This window comes from Lytechinus pictus, chromosome 12 (assembly GCF_037042905.1).
Source record: "Lytechinus pictus isolate F3 Inbred chromosome 12, Lp3.0, whole genome shotgun sequence".
Taxonomy (NCBI): domain Eukaryota; kingdom Metazoa; phylum Echinodermata; class Echinoidea; order Temnopleuroida; family Toxopneustidae; genus Lytechinus; species Lytechinus pictus.
Window position 1 is genome coordinate 9,219,646 of NC_087256.1, and position 22,276 is coordinate 9,241,921.

Sequence of the window (22,276 nt, forward strand, 5' to 3'; positions counted from 1 at the left end):
AAGAATCAGTCACTCTTGGTGTGATACCAGGGGGCAGTTCATAAAACAAATGATTGTTACAAGCTACTGCAAATCCTTGCATCTGATTGGTTGTGAACACATTAGTCACATTTCATGAAACACTCCTCAGATCAGGATGTTGGCAACAATGATCTCTATCTCTCTATGTACTTGATTAGCCACAGAGGGGCAATAACATTGGTTCTTTGCTGCATATCTGAAGTCTTAATGGAGTTCTATTTGAAACCTTAAATCTATTCCGGTACGTGTTTGATTACAAAAGCAAAGAAAAAAGATCACATTATAATATCTGGCCCAGGCAGGTTTCAAAAGCCTATGGTCATTTCTCTCAGCCAATCAAATTGCTTGATTTGAGCTCGCAACTTTTTTTAGCTCCAAGAAACTTTTGAAACAGGACCCTCCATTGTGGGTAACGATATGAAAGAAAACTTTTTTGAAATTTTAGTCTTGGCAGATCCTTTAATTGAACCCTGGGTGGTTTATACAGTGGTTTGTAAAGTTTGGTTTGACTTGATGGTGGAGTACCAAATGTGATGCAAAGAAAATGGTCATGTTAGTAAGTTGTGACTACACAATGCATTTCTCATACTCAGTAACTTTTGACAAAAATGTACCAGTTGGCATATCAAGTTTTGGCAATATTAAGTTTTGAATGAGAATGTCATCACCTGCAAATAATCTTTTTAATTGATGTGATTGAAATTACTTGACAGGCCCATGGCTTGCCATATTTCAGTCTTGTTAACTTCAGACACAGTTTTGTGAAACACTGCAGTTATCTGTAGGTGGACATTCAATCACAACATACAGCAAACACAAGGGAACATTGGATATATTTCAAATTTTAATCAAAGCAGACTTCAGCCATATTGAAATAGGCAAAATCATACATGTAGCAAGCATTTTATTGCACATTATTCTCAATAATAACTTTACAAACCATTTTATACAACACTGCAATAATTTGTAAGTGAACATTGAATCACAATGTTCAGCAAACACAAGGGGAACATTTGATATATTTCAAGTGCTAATCAAAGCAGGCTTCAGACATACTGGATAAAGGCACTAGTATAGGAAGCAATTTAAGTGTACAGTTCTCAATAGAAAAGTGAATACATATTGCATGATAGACCAATGCTTTTCACGAGGCAAGAAAACGAGTGATTGCAAAAAGTAAAATAATGATAAATAATATTGCACTACTTTAAACATACATGTAGCAAGTAATACATTTCATTAAACCTCTCGTATAAAACTTTACATGTTGATGTGTAACATTGATAACTATTATTAGTTACTATTGGACAAAACTAGTAATTTACTCTGCTTAATTTTTCAAGAATTCCTTTAGAGATATTTTAATACCCAAAGATGTATAAACCATAAAATTGGTTATTTTGTTCCATGATTTATCACGATTTATACATAAGTTGCTGCAAAATATATTAATTCTTTAATTGAGAGGAAAAAAATCAAGTAGTACTAATGCAACAACAATTGGTCTGATATATTAATCTTTAGTGAGACGATTACCAGCAACTCATTAAGCACCTAACTAGAATGATAAAGGACTTGTCATATTCAACAAATACAAATAAAAATTATACATAAAATCACTGCAAGCACATAGGGTACAGTAATATACAAATCAAAATAAACAACTTAAAAGGCAATACAGAACATAGAAAACATAACTCAGAATCACATAATGAAAGGACGTCGGTTATTACTTACTGTAGTAGACAGAAGACATAATTTTGTGCACTTACAGACAATGACACTTAAATACATTATAAATGTTAGAATTATTATTATTAAAACTTTGAAAAAAGGTATATAAAACACCATCAAACAAATATACAAATATTTTGGAATAACAAATTTGACAAAATTGAAAATGAAAATCGACAGGTAATTTGTTGTCATAGGTCAAGCAATTTATTCACAGGAAGAGTTCTATTTTATTTTTACTATCTCAATAATGTTTAGTTCACAATAATGAAACAAGACACTTGGATTTAGTATAATCTTGGACCTACAAAGAGATGGACACTCATTAGTTACTAAGACACTAACATGTGAAAGTCATCTGGATAATATAAAGATGTTCAGTAAAACCTACTCAGGGCTCCGTAACACAAACGTTTGCGATGGATTGCAAATATGAAAGAACCACACTGATTAGTCACTGGTCAGTATTTTAAACCAAATGCGCCTGTAACATTGATCTTGATTGGTCAGTTCATTTAGCGATTGATCGCTAATCTTTGTGTTACGGAGCCCTGGTGTTCTGACTCAAGCCATATGATGTCCTAATGATGTCATCATTATATCATTGATCATAGTGAATGATGTCAGCAGTTTGTGCAATTCTGGACAGATTACTTCATGCATACAAATTTCATTTTCATTACACTTTTTAGATTGTTCCAGTTTGTTGTCTCCTTGCAAAAGATATACTGTATCTATACTGCATCTTATACATTTTTTTGTTAAAAAAAAACTGGGATCCATTTTTAACAATCATGTGTGACATAAATGTCAAGAAGGAAAAGCTTATGCAAGGCATGATTGGCATTTATGAATAAAGCATATCATTTTGTCAATACAAAGATACACATATGCACCAAACAATGGCAAAATCAATATTAACATTGTTGGCATATCAAAAAATAAAACGATACCATTTGAATTGCAATTGTAAATACAAATCAAATTACAGTATCGTTCAAATAACTTAGGCCTACCTTATTGGATATTGCACAATACTAATAGTTTCAATTTTAATGTTCATAATGAATACAATTTGTGAAACACACCATCATTGCACATAATAAGATTGAATAAGAATTTACAGTAAAATTATTTCATCATTGACACTACAGAATTAATAATGACATTATGAAGTAGTGAATTTTCAAAAGTTCTGCCTTAAAGTTTACTTTTCATACATGTGACATCTAGCTTTTAGTATAATCATAAAAACATGATTAGTGCATTGTTGAAATTAAACCTTCTTTTTTCTATTAAATAAAATCTTCTTTTAACAAAAGTGCATAGTTGCATTTAAACTTTGTTATTTTTTCTATTAAATAGAATCTTCTTTTAACAAAGGGTGGACTTGAACTTCTAAAGCAGTATGCATCATTTAGTGTCATTGCATTTCTGAAAAACGTTTCAATAGGAACTATTGAATACATGTATGTCCCGATAAACAAATAGTTGCAGTGTATCAGACCTGCCAACCAGTACGTTTTAGCCGTATTTAGTACGTTTTTGCAACCAAAATACGGCAGTACGTTTTTTCTTTGAAAAATACGTTTTTTGTAAAAATCGTAATTTATTGAGAAAAATAATCTCTATATGTCTCTATTTCATAAAACGTGAACAAATATGGTTATACGATCAATGTAATTTCAGGTAACTTGTTTTTTTTTTTCAATCATTTTGTTCAAACCAGGGTGAAGATATACACATGTTTTAATGTTTTTTTTTTAATCTGCAAGAGCAGTGCGCATTTTAGCTTACATGCAGCTTGAGCACCGCGATGAGCGAGTGCGCCAAGCATTTTATTATGAAATAAACTTTTTTGGGGGAAAATACAGTTTTTTTATCACAGAATACAGTTTTTCATTCCCAGAGGTTGGCAGGTCTGGTGTATTGGCAACATGGCATTCATCAACACATAGAACTGATTACTTGGCATATACAGAGTAAACCACAAATGATGTAATGCCTTATCTTTTGAAAGTAGCTGTTAACATTTTACATGTCACAATCTTACTGATCTACATTGAATACATATTGATCTTACAAAATCAATGAAAAAAATATCAGCGCAACATAAAGTTCATTGCTAAGTAACATACACATACACACTATATCAATCAATTTAAACTGGATACGGAAAAAAAAGGGCAAGTTCTTTTAAAGGAACATATTATTATTAATCAAATTATTTTCATTCAAGCTTTGGCAATCAAACATATAAATTCTTGCTTTCCTCCACACCTTCACTTTACAAATGAGAATAGAGAATATAAAAATATTACATTCCCTTTTTTTTTAATACAAAAAATGAGGAAAATTTATTTGTTCAACTTGATACATATAAACATGTACATTTTTGTCCATCTATCTTCTTATTATTTGGTACAAATCTACAATACACAATTGTTCAGGTCACTTATGATATTTGGCCGGAAAAATGGAGTTCATAACATAAAGCATAGTGCCTAATCATAGGGCTGATATTATGCTTGATTAAATTGATTATTATATACAATCAGTCGCACAAATCAACAGTATGATCAGTCGCTAACCTTTTTTGTTACAGGGCACAGAGTGTTGCTTATAGTCACTGATCTCTTACAGTCTGAAAAACAAACAAGGGTCAACCAGCGACCCTCCATCACATGTCCATCTTGACCTCTACCTCCGGGAATGGAAGGTCAAGCTTCCCTTTGACCATGACCCTCTTCTCACCGTACAAATTGATGCAATCACCGATCAAATCCAGAAGCTTCATCAGCCGACGGTCAATGGCTTCCAAGTGAGTTTCGTGGATGACCGGATCAATCAGATCCTTGACCAGCGTGTGCTTCATGTGGTCACTCAACTTCTCTCGACTTCCGTTGACTTTTAAGAGATATTTGAAAGTGGAATCACGAATTCTAGAAAAAAGATGGATAGGTTGAAAAGTGATGTTGAAGTATATTCAAACTAGTCCGTCTTTATTGGTGAGGGATATGTATCAGAATGTATTTTCTTTATATATTTGACTTGGTTTATTGATCATGTCAGAGATCACGGGTCAGGTGGAGATGAAAACAGTTTCAGTAGCTGAAATGTGGAAAAATTGAGGTAATTCTATTCATTTTGAATCATTCCATTTTTTTGCTTTTTTTATTCTCACCTACTAGGTCAGAAGTATTTAAAAAAAACAAGAAAAAAACCCAGTATTTCCAAATAGGTTTCCTCCAAGTATACCATGTACACAGTAGTAATTTTTTTTTTGGGGGGGGGTGCATCATGGTGGTTTCTTTTATATGATCACTAAAGAAATCATGAATGCTTGTAAATAAGAACCCAGGGAACTGACAGCATAAGTTACTCTCCAAGGGAGGTACATGAGACTATCTCATCTTTCTCCTCATCAATATTATCATCAAGTTGAGACAGAATTGAAAATACGTTTCAAAGCAGACTAACAACTTCTCTTTATCTTAATTATTTACATCCTGAAAAGGGAGACTGGCCATTTTGCAAGACTTGTATTAATTAGGTATGTTTGGTGTGAGGCTGTAAGCAGTACCATTTCAATTTGTCTACATTCATGATGAGATCTTAACTCATAGCTTCCTGGAATTAAAATGGTCCCTGTACAAAGCCTATTGGAATTCAGGAATTCAGTAGTGAACGGGTTAATATGGCAGTGCATGACAATATTATAAACGTATAAGACTAGGAAAGAAGGGGGTGTAGTACTCCTACACAACAAAATATTGATGGGTGGAAAATTGGAAATGTTGTATAAATGTTTTATAATAAATGTTATGTTTATTCATGGATGGATTTGATTTGTTATGGCTGTCTATTTGTGCGCATATACAATCTCTTGGCATTATATGAAAATTTTAATGTAAACTGTCACTGTTTTGAATTAGAATCTAAACATGCTTCAAATCATCTATATAGCCTCAAAATACGAGTTGTATGTGAAAACATTCTGCTTGGTCTGCTTTTTCTCCTAAAAATTGACAATTGTTATTTTTTAATTGCTTGTCATACTTCAAAAAAAAATCAAATATGGGTATATTATGAGCAAAAACTAGTACTAATCTAAAAAAATTACTGAAAAGTCTCCAATTTGCATTTTCAAAGTGATCTCTATTAAAATCATATTGCATGTGTGATTGCTAGCATTTAAGAAAAGAGAAACAGCAAAAGTGTCTCTGAAAGGTCACTGTTAGTGAAGGTACTGAAGGAAACTTAGACATCATTGATACTTACATACAGCACTGGGCTAAAGGCCCGAGAAGATTGAGGTCATCCAAATAAGGGTTTCCGAAACCCTTCCCGTTATCAAGAGCAACTACAAAGCCTTTCGAACCATACTTATAGAGCATGTGAAAATGGTGCCTATCGTAATTCACTGAAAAATATAAGAAAAGGAAAATCAAGAAATGCTTAAATCAAATAAATTCATGAATATTAATTTTAACATAAAGGCACAAGTATTAAGTGGCGATTGAAATGCTCATTGAAATATACCATCCAGTTTATATACATGTATAGTGGTGCTCAAAAGTTAGTCAACCCACCAGAAAATGAATGTATTTAAAGCGTTCAAGTTCTGCCATGTTTTATTGTGAACTCAGGCGATAAAATATTAAATTCAATAAAGTTTGTTTCTCTGGGCGCGCCGAACATTGTAGTGTTGTTGTCTACATGGAGCTACCTGATTCAACACTCAGCATGAAGGAGTGCATTTTGTGATGGGGTCTAACTTTTGAGCACAACAGTATCTGAATATATCCCATTTCCCCAGGTGAAAAAAATGCAGTTGTTATTCCAAAAAGGATTAAATTTGAATGGTCATTTGCAAATACAAGTTTAATTTTTTTGGGGAGTCAAATCCAAATTATATAAATCATAAATTCACAAAACTGTTCATGATTTTTGATGAAATGGGATACAGTAACATGAAAGACAAATCTTATTTACTCCATAGTTTACTATGACCAAACGATTCGACCATACATTCTTAAAACTCATGTATTTTTGTTTGATTCACTTCCACAGTTATAATTACGCCAACAGTTGTCATGATAGCTAGCTACTCTACAAAGTGGATTTGACTAATATAAGTGACCTTTATGTCACTTTGTATATATCTGCATGTAAGTGTTCTTTCCCCACATATAGAATTATTACAAGCAGATACGAAAATAGATTGAAACACATTTCCATTAGTGGAAGTATATTTCCAAAAAGGAATGTAAAGATTAACCTGAATAACAAGGTAGAGATGGAAGTTAGCTGAAGATACTCACACATAAGAAAGTCAAAAATAGATTGCTCCACGAGATCCAACAGGAACCGGCCCTCGGCATTGGCTGAATTCTATAAATAAACATTTAAAGGGGATAGTCAAACCTTGAAAATTGATGATCAATTCTCTTCAATTTACCCACAAATTGCAAAAATCCTTCAAAGAGGGCAGGGGTTCAAGTATCATACAAATTTATCTTTGAATGCAAAATCTTTTTGAATAGGAAATTGAATTTGATCAATATCATTATGAAGAGATGAATGACCTTTCAATAAAAGTCAAACCTGATTGGTTTATAATCAATAATGTACCTGGCAGAATAGTCATCGTTTAAAACTGAAAAGTTCACAATAGAGTTTGTATCTAAAGAGGGCCACAATTCCAAAATCAAGATCTAGTTGCAGCATAGTGTTCTTTTTTTAAATTTAATTAAGAAAATCCTGTCACTACATGGGCTACGAGGTCTGTTGATGCTGTACTTTGTCTAAATGAACAGAAAATATCAATAATGTATATTAATCTGGTAATTAGTAGTAACATTGATAAGACAGCTTATAGTGGGTTGTTACTAGACGAGGCTTGAGTGTATATCATCAAAATTACATAAAAATATGTTGAGTGTTAAGTGAGAATATTAGTCTCAAATAGAGAACTTTTTCAGAAAATATGTACAATGTTTCATTGTTCTAAATATCTTTCAACGACTATCAACCCACAACATCAATGACTTGAACACATTGAAAAGTTGCAAAACTTAAACATGTTTTAAAGTTTACAAATCTAATCCTAACAAACACAATTCTCAAGCTGCACACAAAATCTAAGTTTGAATATATGATATCATCAAAGAACTACAAATATCAACTATAATATAATAGTTTTGAAATTATTTGTCATGCAAAAAAAATATTCTAACATCCACAATATGTTGCCACAATTCCCCTATACCTAATCACAAACATATGGTCCTGATTAGAACAATATAAAACATTGAACAGAATTTAAATTGGATTATTGGATAGGGCCTGCAAAATGGGGCATTCTATTTCAGTCTACGTCAACAGTACAGAGTATATTCATTGGAGGAATTCTGGTAATTTTTCCTCCCAGAAATTACAAATTGTCATGCTTTGTTTGTCAAAACGAATTGACGAAAGAACTGACAATGGAACTGGAGAATGATAAAAACAGGAAACGGTAATAATCAGAGGGAAGTTCAAATAGAAAAGAATATTCTTGAATGATATGTAACTGAGCACATAACCCCCCTCCAAGGCATTCAACAATATGACATAAAATAACTAAGAACAACTCCCCCCCCCCCCAAAAAAAAAAAAAAAAAATAAATAAATAAAAATAAAATTTGAAATGAAATAAAATAAAGTGTAATAGTTAAAAACAATTCTAACAAAAATAACTATCAATAATAATGAAATTTGATTATAAAATATAACAGTCCCCATCCCTTTAAAATGGAAATTGAGTTTGTGCAAAGGTAAAGAAGTCATGATTCTACATCAGAGGAAGAAAGTTAATGAAATAAGATGAAATGATAATGATGCACTGAAAATCTTTCTTCCTGTCCTTCACCACACACTAAATACAGAAGGAAGTCAGTGGTAAGAACCATATAAGTCGTATTGACCTTTTTCGTTTGGGTTTCTTGTAGTTCTGATTCATGGATGTACCTATGATTCAATTGAGTTGTCTTCTCAAAAGGAAAATACACTGACACTTGCTTTGAACTTATATGAAGGTACATATTTATACAATTTCTTGCCCATTGCCCAATTAGTAGTTTTTTTTTATATAAATCTATCTTTGACAGGGAAGAAAGAATATTTTGGGAAAGGATTATTTACTCACTTTTAAGATTTCTTCACAAATATTTTGTTCTTGCCATCTGTTGTACAATGAAACACATATTAAGTATAATATTAGTTTATACTCTTGAAATAATAAAGCTTTGCACATCGTGCTGTGAAAATCAAATGAAAATAAGTAATGATTTTTACAGTATTTCACAGATCTGTATTAAAGCAAAAATTACATACAAACCATTAACTTGTGTGAAAAAATAAGATAGCCTCCTTAATATAAAAACATACTGATTGATGAGAGAGGCTAATGTATTTTATTCAAAAGTTATTGGTGCAAAATGGAAAAATCTAGCAAAGGGAAGTAGACATGTACAGTATCTTAGAAAGTCCTGTTCAGTTGATCAAGTTGTGAGTTTTGGCAAGAAACCACACCTTTTCCTTATAACTTGAAAATTATATTTCACTTGGAAAAAAAGAAATCTTTAAGAGGGACTTAATCACCTGCCACATTCACCTTATCTTTTCAACAGTCTGCCAAATACCTTGCTGCTGTCGTGATTCATATGCCTACGCAGGCTGGGAAACACTGAGGTGCCAAGGTTACTGTATATTAATTAAGCCCAGTGCACACTTTTGAACAAATGAAATTGTACAAAAATCCCTTGAAGTACGGTATATTATTTGTTCATATATAAGACAGCAAATGAATATAATAATTTCCTTTTAACAGATGTTTAAAGATAAATTCCAGTTTTGGTAACGATCTAAAAATGACTTTTTACAGAATCTAATATAATGACCACCTAAGTGTCTGTTTGTATGAATAAAAAATATGTGCCAAAGGATTCTGGAAGAAATTGTGTGATTGCTGAGAAATAAGCGAAATAAGCGCGGATTCGGTCACTTCCGTCGGGTCTTTATTTTAGCAATAATAATACACTGTCCCACGTGTGCCTATCTGTGTTGGTGATCTTCAGTGTGAACATTTTTCAGCGTAGATTTCAAGATTTCACAAAGTTCAGTTTATGTAACTGTACCAGATCTAGATCCTCGATGATATACTGACAATTAAGCCTTGTTTTACAGACTTTCTCATGAAATCAGTGTTTACTGCAAATACTGGAATTTCTCTTTAAACAGATATTAGTTAGAACTTCAATTAATAAAATTAGTTGTACAAGACCCATATTGCCCTGATTTTTTTTTTTTTTTTTTTTGGGGGGAGGGGTTAGGGGTTCCAATCTCATTTTTTATCAATTGGAACAATATGATCTTATTGGCAATATCATGGGGATTGAATGCAGAAGACCATCAAAATCAAGAACAAAATAAACTGACATGAGTCAAGTGTTACTCTGATTCTGAATATATTGTATTATGTACTCTATGTGACTATACTGTATGCGAGACAGATTTACACCTGTTTAAAATATCAACCTGAATTTCCATAGACCAGCCTCAGTCAGCACTGGCCAAATGTTGTTATTGTAATTAATAGCATTACTAACCACTTGTTAGGAAACTTTACAGTAAATTACAGGGATTCAAAATAAATCCCGATAGGCTGTGTATAGTCACCACTGGAATTCCAGATTTAGATTTAAATCCTATAATAAGTTACTTTTTTAATCTGAATATCAGGTACACACTAACATAATCTGCTCAAATTATTCAGATGGATATGTGTGGCCTTATCGGGGGGGGGGGGGGGACTTATAAGGCAATTCTATTCAAGAAATGAAAAGTTCCTCATCTAGTAGACAAGTATCCCGTCATTAAATCAAATAAAATCTATTCATTTTGTCAAGAATTTTCTATCTTTAAAAAAAATTAATGCCCCTCTGGTAAGCAACTTGTTTGGCAACTTTTATTGAATTTGAATAAATTATTTTAATGGATTTTATGGAGAATTAAATTCACTTTAAAGGGATGGTCCAGGCTAGAGAATTTATATCTCAATTTATAGAGTAAAATTCACAAAGCAAAATGCTGAAAATTTGATCAAAATCGGATAACAAATAACAAATTTAATGAATTTTAAAGATTTGCATTATTCCGGTGAAACAGTTCTAGGCATGTCTTTATGAATAATCATTAGGTGGGCTGATGATGTCATATCCCCACTTGTTCTTTTGTATTTTATTATATGAAATTAGGTTTATTCAAAATTTTTCTACCAAGAACTAAAACAATTGGATTGACAACTGATTAAGTGCATTAGTTATTTATTGCCGAAACTTGTTTTATCATAATGGAGACACATCATTAACACATGTATGAAAAAATGAAACATTTATGATTTCATGTAATAACGTAACAAAAAGGAAAGTGGGGATGTGACATCATCAGCCCACCTAATGAATATTCATGACAATGTGCATAACTGTTTTCACAAAATATTGATAAACTTTAAAATTCAATAACTTTGTTATTTGTTATCCAATTTTGATGAAATTTTAGCATTTTGCTCTGTGAATTTTACTCTATTAATTTAGATTTAAATAATTTCTGCCCGGACCATCCCTTTAAATGCAAAAAAAAAGAAAACAAAATAGTTACATGTATAAACTTACATTTGAGCCTCCCGGATTCCATGACTCCATGGGTTGGGTCTATCGAAAATGGGATCCTCGTTGCCATGGTAAAATGGTATCATGACACAAAGGGAGACCTCCAGCATCTCGCCCCGCCCACAAACAGGATGATCCTTATTGCAAAACCATGGAGCACACTTCCCTTCAAAGCACGTGTTTCCCCCTGCAATACATAACAAAATCTTTTTGTTCTGATATCATATATTGTACCCCACAAAAGAAGCCAATGAATGAGTGATGATAGAGGCAAATGTTTACATTCATTCATAAGTTATATATTTAAATAATGAGGAGAGAAAAATCGACAATACAACTACGCATAATTCCTTTAACTATCGAGTTGATTTGCTTTTGGCTAAATATTGTGATATGGTATCATGAACGACCACCACTCCCCCCCTGGAATATTGAAATTCTATCATTTATATGATACCGACTTGTATATTTATCAAACATACATGACGCGCGCATCAATAGAGACATTGTTTCGCTCTTAATTTTAAAGGAGGACATGGCTATTAATTTATCTTATTCAAATACTATTAATAATTACTATTGTCAATTGTTTACTATCATCATTGTCATCATCATCATCATCATCACCATCATGATCATGATCATCACCCTCACCATCATCACCCTCATCATCATCCTCCTCCTTCTCACCATCATGTAATGCATCGTGAAACATCTTTGTTGCATTAATTTTTGTAAGGAAAAAAAGGTCTGTACAATGCATACGGTATTTCAAATATTCATGATTTCCACCCAAAGCTATCACTAAATTGCTACAATAGAATGTGTTTCAATGTAGGAAAAAGGGTAATCCATGAGTCATGTTTTCTATGTTTTCAGAAAGGAAACGTGGCAATATCAGCTCTTTAAAGGTATAATACTCTGATTAATAAGCCAGAGACAATTATAACAAGGAAAAAGGAACAACTAAAGTACCAAAAGCCACTTGAGGACAATAGTGGTAATTACTTAGTGGAAGCAGGGTTGATTGTCCCCTTTAACAATGGGTTTATGACTATTGGTGGGGGTAATAAGAGGACTTCCTCCATCGATCTGATCCTTACAAAGAACTTTACAGACACCTACACTCTACCACAACCTAAACCCCCTATTTTCACAGGGCATCTCTTAAAATATACAATGAATTGAAGAACATTATGAAGATTAATTTTTGACAATATTTGCTGAAATATCTCAGAAAATTAACATTAAAACACGTGTCGATAATAGGCAAACTAAATATACTATATCCTCACACGGTTAGTAAGTTATGAAATATTGATGGTAAGGTTTGAAGAAAACAAACACTTGTCCTTACTTACTGTCCTACATGTACGAGATATATATGATCAAATTACAACTCCAATACAACTCCAGCCCTTCAAAAAAAAAAAACAAGTGGAACGCCTCTGGCAACAGCTAATTAATAATTATTCACAGAAGAAAACACTATATTATTTCCAAAATGACATTTGACCATGATCATGTGACATATGACATGTGCAAAGTAATCATTCCTACTTGATTACCCTTCAAGGATACTTGATTGCTCTTATGTCTACGTTTCATGAACTAGATCCATAAAATTTCCAAGTTATGATGACAATTCCTCAAATACCCACAACATGGCCAAAGTTCATTGACCCTATTATGACCTTTGACCATGGTCATGTGACCTGAAACTTGCACATAATATTCAAGGATACATGGTTGCTCTGTCCAGGTTTCATGAACTAGATATATAAACTTTTAAAGTTATGATGACAAATCCTCAAATAACCCCAACATATAGCCAAAGTTCGTTGACCATAAGTGACCTTTGACCTTAATATGACCTGAAACTTAGGCAGGATCTTTAGTGATACACTATTACCCTTATGTCTAAGTTTTATGAACTAGGTCCATATACTTTCTAAGTTATGATGACATTTTAAAAATTTAACCTCGGTTAAGATTTCGATATTGAGTCCCCCAACATGGTCTAAGTTCATTGACCCTAAATGACCTTTGACCTTGATCATGTGACCTGAAACTCAGGCAGGATGTTCAGTAATACTTGATTACCGTTATGTACAAGTTTTATGAACTAGGTCCACATACTTTCTAGTTTCTAAGTTATGATGACATTTCAAAAACTTAACCTTGGTTAAGATTTCAATGTTGACGATGACGCCACCGTCGGAAAAGAGGCGCCTATAGTCTTGCTCTGCTATGCAGGCGAGACAAAAACTATCCAAGATATGATTATTGAGCCTATATGAACCAATCTGTGTTATCCAAACTCTCATTGAGGTATCAATATGAAATTTAGGCCTACTGATATGCATAATTCAACTAGCCAAAATCTAATATGAAGAAATTGTAAGAACAGATAATAGTATTACAATATCTTTGTCATTTTCATAATTCTGCATGTTTACCATTCGGGTATTAAATATACATGGTATAATTTATTTCTAACTTGCAGCATATGATTCCAAACATATAGGCCTATCACAAAATATAGAAAATAGACACATACACGTATGCATGATGTAACAGTTTCCTAGAATGCAGTATAAACTCACCATCACGAAAGAAGGAATTTAACAAATCTTTGTCTTTAGTTTTCATCTTTATATCAGCAGTGATATTGAGAACACGCCCAGCACATGGAGGAGATCTGCGGAAATTTAGTATTCTGGGGTAGAAAAAAAAGTTTTTGAAAGATTTTTTTCAGTTCTAACAAAGAGAACAGGCCATGAAGAAACTGTAAGATAGGATGCAAGAAATAATAGAAAAACCAGAGCATAAAATGATCTTCGGAGACTATCTTATACAAGCAAATTAAATCAAAAAATACTTTCAAACAAAATTATAACTAAACTAAAGAAGAATACACAATAAAATATGAACAGTCAGATTTCATTGTGAGGGAGCCAAAATGAAAAAAAATAAATGGTCAAAATCTGGCACCCAACATAATTAAATGTTTCTGAACATATCCACTGCCAAATAACATGAAGTATGATCAAATTAAAGTCTTTGCAACTAAAGAGAGAAATATGAAAAAGAAACAAAATCAACACAAAAAATGTATAAGTGCTCAATCTATTTGATTTCTTTTTGGGGGGGTGTGTGAAATTTGTCAATGGAGGAAAGAGTTTTTTCTGCTGCATACTGGACAATAGAGTCCTAAATAAAAGGCCAAATCAATTTAACATTTGGCATTCAATCTACCAAACTTTAATAATTTGCAACATGTATGACCAGTACATGAACTTTTCCGTATCAAGCACTATCCATTGGTAGCACACATCAGAGGCCCCTTGCTTACTGCCTTGATGAATATACACTCTACTTTACAGTGCACACATGCTTGAGTCATACATCCCCCATACTACAAGCTTTAAATTGTTTTTATTATTTATGTCCTTGAATATATCCCCCTAAGGTATGCAGTAGACTCAGATAACTTACAACTTGCATAAACAACAAGCAGATAGTTATTACAAGTACATATTTACTGAGTGAATATTGTTTATACTTTTGAAGATATAGTGAGAAGTTTTTAGGAAAGTAGACTGATATGAAATACTGTAGTGGAATGTCAAATATAAGAAATATATCACTATTTAACAAATTGTCATCAACTATATTTGATACTATAGAGCGTACGTCTCTGATTGAATTTTACTTTTAATCAAATCAATATAAATCACAAAATTAATTTGAACTTTTTATAGGGCAACCATAAAGCCAGAATGCAAATTTCTAAAAGTAATGATGACAGTTATTACAGTATGTAGGCCTACATGTATTGAGAAATTATGAGTTTATGTATGGCCAACCATAATGCATAATTTTATACAGATTGTCTTTAAAACTTTTTATTTTACTTAGGCCTATGTAACGAGTAACAAAAAACATCAATCTACTTGATTTGAGTGACTGTTATGAAGTTTAATATTGACATGTATACACAGGTATATGTAGGGCTATTAGTATTACTCTTGTCCTTATTTGACTCTGATTACCATAATACCATAATATTTTGAATTTATAATATTGCAATTTCTGTAAATGTCTTGCACTAAATCTTTCAGACTAACACACACCCCGTACATATCTAGCTTGGGGAGAATTGATTTTAATGCCAAAAATGGATCAATTAGTGTAATGCATAGCATTGGAATGAAGATATTGGTACCATATCTGTGAATGGAAATGAACAATCTATGTATTTAAGGGATTACTAGCACTAAGAGAAGCTTTTATTCATTTGTATGGACATTGGATATACAAAAATATTTACAGAACAGAATGATTAGAATGAACTATGAGTAACCTATTTGAAATGAAATGATAATTAAAGTTCACAATATTACTTACATGTAAGCTGTTAAAATGAAAGGCAGAATTTATACCAGCAATTACTTTAGTTATTTTAGTACATTTCCAAAGAAAAAACCAACTAATGAACCATCTGTTGATAAAAGCTTCATTAGGAAATTACATGCAGTTTAACAAGCAGTTTGTAGATATGAATATTTTGAACTAAATTAATAGGTGGGCTAATGTATGATTTTATGAGAGTGTAGGCCTACATGTACATACTGTACCTCATAAATGTACTCTAAAAGAAGCTTACTGCCAGAAAATTGTAAAGCTTACCTGTCCAGATGAAATGCAGCTATTTCTGCGTTATGTCTCTCAATATCTAACCAAAATGGCTGTTCTTCATCATAGTTATATACTAGACTCCTTGGAGTTCTGAGGAAATAAGTGAGACGTTTACATAACATTAAATATCACAATGCTGAAAATCACAAAGACTCACATTCTCAAAGTCTTCTTGATGTTAAGATGTGGCTTGAAGTCTCACCTTACATCCAAAATTGACTGCTACCTTCAGACTCAGCCAAATGCCATTAAAGAGAGAATTTCAGGAGGATAGCCTGGTCTTGCTAGCAAATTGACTTAAGGCAAGTGACCAAAAGTTCAGTCAGGTCTAGTGAGACCATATGGCTACTAATATCGCACCTTAACCCAGGGGGGGGGGCAAGAAAAAAAAAGGAAATTATTAAAATGATCCGACCAGGGATAATATAATGTGTTACTACAAACTTTAAATGATAATGTCTGCATTCCTCCTTGTAACACTGACAAGCAATATCCAGCTTTGGGAATAGCACTTCAAAATATAGGACACTGGATACGGTGGTGGCTCAGTTGTGGAGTGCCCACCTCATAACTAATAGGTTCAATAACTTCAGTCCAATTAATAACAAATCATTTTAATAAACTTCAGAATGCAAAGGAAGACCAGATAATAAAGCTGGAATTGCAAATGAGAGTCATACCACTATTATTCATGATTCAAGTAAATTATCAAAATCTACAGCATTCTTTAATTAAAAGTTTTTTTTACAGAATACATTTTAAAAATTTTATGAAACAGTTTTGAAAAAAAAAGACAAATAAGAAAACTTCCAACTGGAGGGTTAAAATAAAGAATCAACTACCAACTTTTACCTCATTGGTTTTAGCATTGCATAATTCCCATCAGCCAATTTAACATGAAGCTTAAGTTGACTCCCACCGTGGAACAAACCCACATCTACAATCTCTGTAGTGGCCAGGCTCTCGAGTAGATCTTTCATGTACGGAGCGTTGCGGCTATACATCTGATTCTCGTTGATATCTGCATGAAATTGTTGCCATGGTAACAGTTGTGTTCTAAAGGTTGAGATTTAAATACATAAGAGAGAAGGTTTTAGGATTGCACATTGACTTCAATGCAAAATGTAGATGAAATCACACTCTGTGATACTCTATGACTTTATTTATCACTGGTTGTTGGTAAGAATTTCAATATTTTCTTGAGCACACAAGATTCATTTAGGGACTTATGGCAGCTCACAAAATCAAAAGAAGAAACACGAAGAGAAATGTAATTCTACATCAATTTAAGACAAATCTGAAATCACTGATTGGGTTATAGCTTCCTATTTGTTAATATCATTTAACAAGTGGAACGCCTCTGGCAGTCTCGCCTGCATTACGCGATTTAATATAGCAGCAGTGCTAACTTTGAAAACTACTATTAAATAATCATTCACAAAAACACCATTCATATAATGACATAATACCATGTTCATTGACCATAAATGACATTTGAACGGTGACTTAAGACTTGTCAACTACACCCATGTCCACATTTCATTCACTCTATCCATAAACTTTCAAAGTTATGATGGCAATTCAACAATTACCCCAACATGGCCTAAGTTTATTGACCTTAACTGACCTTGGTTTTGTGACCTAATACCCCTTTCATAAACCCAATAAAACCTATCCTCCAATTAGCCGCCTAAGAGTAATGTGGATAATTCAATAAAAATTGCGTTCACAATCTCCGAAAATTATCCGCATTATTTTTACGAGCGCCCGTCCTGAAAAAGGCGGATAATCGTCATGACAACTGGACACGCCCCCTCCGATGCAGTTGTGTTGGAAAAGGGTGACCTTGTGACCGCACCATGGCAATTATCCGCATTATTTGGAAATACGTTCATAAACTCAAAATCTTGTCCTGATGCCGCTATTATGCGGATAATAGCAGCATCAGAATAATGCGGATAACTCTTGTCCTCCTCTGATTTTACGACCAAATTATGCTGCTATTAGCCGCATAATTGGGTTTTATTGGGTTTATGAAAGGGGTATAAAACTCACAGGGGATGTTCAGTAGGTGGTTTCAGACCGCCTCGAAGTTCGCCAGTTCCAGGTATTCTCTGATCGGGAAATTTACCCCGATCAGAAAATACCAGGTATTTTGGCGGTCTGAAAGCAAATTACGCGTAATATCCCCGAAAGAAAATACCCGATAAATAGTAGGTACTTGGCGAAATTACGAGAACTTTCGCGGGGATTTTTCCAAGGTCGTGGGTATTTTGGCGGTCTGAAAGCAAATTACGGGAACTTTTAGCCCAGCGTGTCGTTGGGTGCGGCGCCGTGCATGGGTTGCTGCTGGGCTAGTGATTTTGAATTTCGCGCCTTGCTGCTTATCAGACCATACTGCGCATGCTCGTAACTTCAGGAACTTATCCCGAAGGGTATGTTTCAGGGCGGTGTGAATGCAGGAATAATTAATGGGTATTTTTCAGCCTAAAAAAGTTCTCGTAATTTAACGGGGATTCTTGTGATCGAGGCGGTTTGAAACCACCTAATGATACTTGATTACTCTTATATCCCAAATTGTATGAACTAGATCCATAAACTTTCAGAGTTAGGATGGTAATTCAACAAATACCCCTAACACGGCCAAAGTTCATTGACCTTTAATGACCTTTGACCATGATCATGTGACCTGAAACTCGTACAGGATGCTCAGTGATACTTGATTACTCTTATGTCCAAGTTTTATGAACTAGATCCATAAACTTTCAGAGTTAGGATGGTAATTTAACAAATATCCCCAAAACGACCAAAGTTCAATTGACCTTAAATGACCATTGAACATGGTCATGTGACCTGAAACTCGTACAGGATATTCAGTGGTACTTGATTAACCTAATGTCCAAGTTTCATGAACTAGATCCATAAATTTTCAAAGTTATGTTGGTAATTCAACAAATACCCCCAACTTGGCCAAAGTTCATTGACCCTAAATGACCTTTGACCTTGGTCACGTGACCTGAAACTCAAGCAGGATGTTCACTAATACTTGATTAACCTTATGCCCAAGTTTCATGAACTAGGTCTATATACTTTCTAAGTTATGATGTCATTTCAAAAACTTAACCTTCGGTTAAGATTTTGAAAATAATTCTCCCAACATGGTCTAAGTTTATTGACCCTAAATGACCTTTGACCTTGGTCATGTGACCTGAAACTCAGGCAGGATATTCAGTAGTACTTGATTAAGCTTATGTCCAAGTTTCATGAACTAGGTTTATATACTTTATAAGTTATGATGTAATTTCAAAAACTTAACCTTAGGTTAAGATTTGATATTGACGCCGCCGCCGTCGGAAAAGCGGCGCCTATAATGTTGAATGTACAACAAAATTCTTACATAAAAAGTGACAAAATCGTGATGTAAAATTCACCTGCCACTTCATCAGATTATTTTGAAAGCTAATCACATAGACTATTATTATTATAATAATTGTATTATATACATGTATATTTTTTTTCTGCTATTTTTTTGAACAATAAAAAAAATAAGAAATTTATCAGGTATAAGTATATTTCAATTATATTGTATTATTATGCATATGTTATTAATTACAATGTATATCATTTGCTTATTATCTTATGCTAAGAAAAAAAAATGATTACACTTGTATATGCTTTTTTTGGAATGTGGAAATAAATATATCAAATTAATCAAACAGGATTCCTGACGTTTAATGAATATCATTAGAGACAATTCTAGATTTGATCAGTTTGAACATTTGCTCTTATTTTAGAGGGGAACTGTGGAATAAAAACAAATGAATAAAAGATGAATTTAGTCCTGAAAATTGTATAAAAAATTAGACATAAAAGTAAAAGTTATGCCTAATATTCTCATATTTATTAAAATAGCTATATATATATTGTGATGAGGCCAACTCAAAAGATGACGCAGGACACCATTTTAGCTTTAGCTTTCGTCTTTAATAAGACTTTGTCAGAAGCGTCTGTAATTACAGACTATTATGGTCAGGATGCCTACTGTATTCTATCTTGTTCTGACTATTATGGTCAGGATGCCTACCGTATTCTATCTTGAACAAGATAGAACACGGTAGGCATCCTGACCATAATAGTCTGTAATTACAGACGCTTCTGACGAAGTCTTATTAAAGACAAAAGCTAAAGCTAAAATGGTGTCCTGCGTCATCTTTTGAGTTGGCCTCATCACAATATGTTTCATACTCACACCTCAAGAGCGTTTGGTACAAGTAAACTTGTCATCACATTATATATATAAATATATATATGCACATCCTGTAGTGAAATTATATTACAGCCACGTCAACCAATCAATTTTTATTTAGTATTTCATTATATATATGTATATATATATTCGGTAGATATTCCACGTGTTGGAGTAATATTAAGAGAAACAAGGTTGAAACTATCATGCTTTAATCCAACAAAAACATACATATATATATAATAATCCAACAACATATATATATATATATATACAGCTATTTTATTGTGGACTTCAATCAATTTTGTTGGATTAAAGCATGAAAGTTTCAACCTTGTTTCTCTTAGACTTACATGTATGTATATATATGATATTGATCTTATACTACAAATAATCAAACTAAATTCATATAACTGAGGAAAGAACAGAAGTATTTCATATATCATAAAAAAATACAAAAGAAATGTGTGATGTCATAAAGACATTATGTTGTGCAACACTGAAGTAAATATACAGACCTACAGATGCTGATACAATTATGATACATGGATTTGATTGATGATTATGATGATGATAATATAATAATAATAATAAAAATGATAACAATAATAATAATAATTATTATAAAAAAATAATAGTAATAATAATTAATAATAAAAATACTAATAATAAATATAGTAACAATACTACTTCTCCTTAATACTTCCACTAGGTTTTTTTCAGTCATAATAATAACAATATAATAACAATAATATACAGACTCTAATAATGACAATAACAATAATGATAACATTTGTAATAAAGAGCTGGCTAACATTTCTAGATACTGCATTGTTTGACGTTGATGGCTTTGAATGTAACATTCAGAACATTAATTTTTAAAGGATCGGGAGCAAGGGTGTGGCTCTAAGGGGTTCGTGCACTCACCCATTTTTCTTATCTTTGGATCCACTGGACACCCAATTTGGCCTTTCTCTCCTTTTTCCTGCAACCCACGCATCGTAGGTACTAGCATTCTGGTGGTCTGGAACTGCTCTTTCTTTGCTGGTTAGCAGATTTATTCCGTCCATAATACTGGTATTTTCTAAGGTCTTCTTGAAATTCCGATGGATACTTTCCACTCTTGCGGCAACAGGGGCTCCAAGTCCAACCTCTCGGAGCACTGCGAATATTGTCATCAAAGTCGTGCAACACACGAAAATTGTTCCCCAAAACATAAACCGCCATCGTAATTTCATTTTGATTATTGTAGAGTCTTCATCCACTACTCAGAAGCCTGCTAAGAAAGCAACGAAGGTTTACACTTTATTCCATCTCTTGGTAATTCAAAGGAAGACTTACAAACTTTTTTCAACAAAGTAACTGTCCCTTTTCTTCACTGTATCGTTCTTTATTATCCATTGCGGGCAAAGTTGGTAAATTCCTCTGAATGGGTTTAGCTCCGCTCGCGATCGATCGAGAGCGAGCGCGAGCTGTACTGTTGAAGTCGCGTGGTTCGAGATTTCGTTTTGTACCCTACCATGTGAATTATTTAACGTTCCTTCATTTTCTGCGCCTAAAAAGAGACTAGGGCCCAAAGATCATAAACACTTTCAGGGGTGGTATTCTGAAAACGTTCTTATCTTTGTTCTTATCTTTTATCTTATCTCATTGAGATAAGAAGACGCTAAAATCATTGCAAATCGGTATTCTGAAAATCTTCTTAACGCGTTCTTATCTCTGTAAGGACTGCCTCCTTCTTATCTTCAACACGCCCATTTTTAGGATATTACCAATCAAAATGCGCTTTATATTGTCAGTTTAACCAATAGAAGCGTTCCTTATGTCAAGATAATATCATGGGCGCTGTGCGTACACTGTT

General features: G+C 33.1%; 1 protein-coding gene across 1 annotated transcript; it reads right to left on the bottom strand.

The window, feature by feature from the left end:
- Nucleotides 1–847: 847 nt before the first annotated feature.
- On the bottom strand, nt 848–21,874 carry LOC129273489 (extracellular serine/threonine protein kinase FAM20C-like). Its single transcript, XM_054910530.2, has 9 exons — nt 21,343–21,874; nt 17,022–17,225; nt 16,161–16,259; nt 14,075–14,187; nt 11,472–11,655; nt 8,945–8,981; nt 7,080–7,149; nt 6,037–6,178; nt 848–4,697 (listed from the first exon to the last, which is right to left on the bottom strand). The coding sequence occupies exons 1-9, from the start codon at nt 21,651–21,653 to the stop codon at nt 4,436–4,438; spliced, it is 1,422 nt and encodes a 473-aa protein (XP_054766505.2). The 5' UTR covers nt 21,654–21,874; the 3' UTR covers nt 848–4,435.
- Nucleotides 21,875–22,276: the final 402 nt, after the last annotated feature.

What these genes read in the sequence shown, in the direction of transcription:
- LOC129273489 (XM_054910530.2), bottom strand. Translation starts at nt 21,653, where the DNA reads ATGAAATTACGATGGCGGTTTATGTTTTGGGGAACAATTTTCGTGTGT. An exon ending in TCCAAAGATAAGAAAAATGG is followed by an intron (nt 17,226 to 21,342) that starts GTGAGTGCACGA and finishes CTCAACCTTTAG; the next exon opens with AACACAACTGTTACCATGGC. An exon ending in CCTTTAGCCCAGTGCTGTAT is followed by an intron (nt 4,698 to 6,036) that starts GTAAGTATCAAT and finishes TCTTTTTTCTAG; the next exon opens with AATTCGTGATTCCACTTTCA.